This window comes from Carlito syrichta, unplaced genomic scaffold (genome assembly GCF_000164805.1).
Source record: "Carlito syrichta isolate Samal-C Ts95f unplaced genomic scaffold, Tarsius_syrichta-2.0.1 Scaffold132543, whole genome shotgun sequence".
In the NCBI taxonomy this organism is placed as follows: Eukaryota; Metazoa; Chordata; class Mammalia; order Primates; family Tarsiidae; genus Carlito; species Carlito syrichta.
Genome location: NW_007076639.1, coordinates 18,315 through 20,261, shown reverse-complemented (window position 1 = coordinate 20,261; position 1,947 = coordinate 18,315). Strand labels below are relative to the sequence as shown.

At 52.0% G+C, this 1,947-nt stretch overlaps 1 protein-coding gene across 1 annotated transcript in view; it reads right to left on the bottom strand.

The window, feature by feature from the left end:
• Positions 1 to 1,947, bottom strand: part of LOC103250756 (TBC1 domain family member 2A-like) — a 21,058-nt gene that overhangs the window by 9,275 nt on the left and 9,836 nt on the right. The window contains exon 5 of the mRNA XM_008049348.2: positions 1,722 to 1,945. Coding sequence (XP_008047539.2) covers positions 1,722 to 1,945 — 224 coding nt within the window. The remainder of the gene's footprint in view (positions 1 to 1,721; positions 1,946 to 1,947) is intronic.

Here is a 1,947-nt window from a genome sequence, read left to right as displayed (position 1 = left end):
ACTCCAAAAAAAAAAAAAAAAAAATTAGCCAGTAGTTCCAGCTACCGGGGACGCTGAGGCAGAAGGATTGCCCAAGCCCAGGAGGTTAAAGCTGCAGTGAGCTGTGATCATGCCACTGCACTCTAGCTTGGGCAGTAGAGTGAGATCTCAACTCAAATAAAAAATGCCATCAGGTATGTCAAGCACTTGGCATTCAACAGCCCCTCATTAAGCATTACTTCCTACCTGACCTTTGCATGAAATGTAAAAATTATTATTCATACTAATCTCATAGTTTCCAGCTCCCTTCACAGCTATTCTGAAAGAGGCTTTGCCAGTTTTGTTCCTTCTGGATTTTAACATGTTCAAACAGATGTGAAGTGCACAGGCTCTTGCTCGGCTGTTGAAATTTCTACAGATATCACCTACAGCAGACATTTCAAGCAGCATGAAATCCGAATGTATTTTCCAAGGAGGCTTAGACTGAGAGGCATTATGACTGGAGTTTAACTCTTAATTTTCAGTAATTGTACATATACATGCTCAATTTCACCCAAGTTTAGGTGGAAATGGAATATCAAACATATCTACCCTTTGGAGTCATTCAATTTTGTGTAAGGACCCTCTGAATGTTTATTCTGTGTTAAATAAATGTCACACTTCACCTATTCTGAAAAAAGAGCAGGATGGCTTATGTAAATTTTCCTTGAGTATATGCGTGTTTAAGTGAAATTGAATTAAAAAAAAGAAAAAAAAAGAGGAATAAATTGAATTGAGTCAAAAGTTGCTTTGGGAAATATTCAAGACCATGCAACTTCTATTGAGATAACTGGGGCACCCATGAGAGTCACCCCCAAAGCCCTGGAGAGCAGCCCTAAGAACCAGGTTGACCCCATCCCCTACCCCCAACTCCTCCCTTCCTCTCTGCTGGTTCTGATTGGACCAGAAGTGGAAATTATTCTAGGTTGGGCCATTCAGATTCCTTCTCTCAGGGATTTAGGAGACATGAGGGATTAGGTGCATGGGGTGGGGGGTGGGGGGGGGGTGGAAGACAGGCTGAAAGGTCCAAGACTCAGCGGCTGAGTTCTCCACCCTAACAGCCTTGACGGATCCTAAATGTCCAGAGAATGAGTGAGCAGAGGCCGGGCTGATGAGAATGAATCAGATGTGTGGAGTGAGGGAGACTCCAAAAACCACGCAGCCACGGAGGGGTCACAGAGCAGTGCAGCCTCAGGGGATGGCAAGCAAGGGCCACGGCAGGAGGGCTGTCCAGGGCTGTGGCCTTCTGGCAGGAAGGCTGCCCCCTGGGCAGTGCAGGGCTGCAGGCCTCTAGAGAGAGCGGCTGCCTGGGCTTCCAACAGCCATTTGGCCTTCAGCTCGTTCCCCCTGGCTTCCGTGAGCTCTCCCTGATCACTTACAAACTCCCTTTTCCTTGGGTCCTCTGGGCGGGCTTCATTTACAGCAAAAAATGATCCCTGACCCCAACAGTCCTGCCATGTTAGCCGGGCCAGGCACCACACGCTCCAGCAGACGCTCAGGTGCTTTCTACGAGAGTCGCACCTCCAGAGCACCACTTCAAGGAGAGGGTGGGACGTGGCGCCCTGAGCTCTGGCCGTGTCTGTGTTGGATGTGTCCCCTCACCTGCCTTCCCCTCGGGGGAGGAGCCTCCTGGGCTCAAGTCTCTGGGTTCACGGAGCCTCCCGCGGGGCAGAGCGGGGCTCCCGCGGGGCCGCAGGGCTCACCTGTTCAGACCCTGGCAGTAGCCGATGGCAGGGTTCTGCCAGGAGAAGGCCAGCAACACGCGGCGGAGCTTGTCGGGGAAGCTGGAGGTGGGACAGGTGAAGTGCTTGTTGTTGGGGAAGGTCCGGTTCAGGTCCAGCTCGATCTGGCGGGCGGCGGGGTGCTCGCAGACCTGGCCCCGGCTCAGCAGCGCCTGGTAGCCGCCGGGAGTGCGCAGGCGCCGGACGC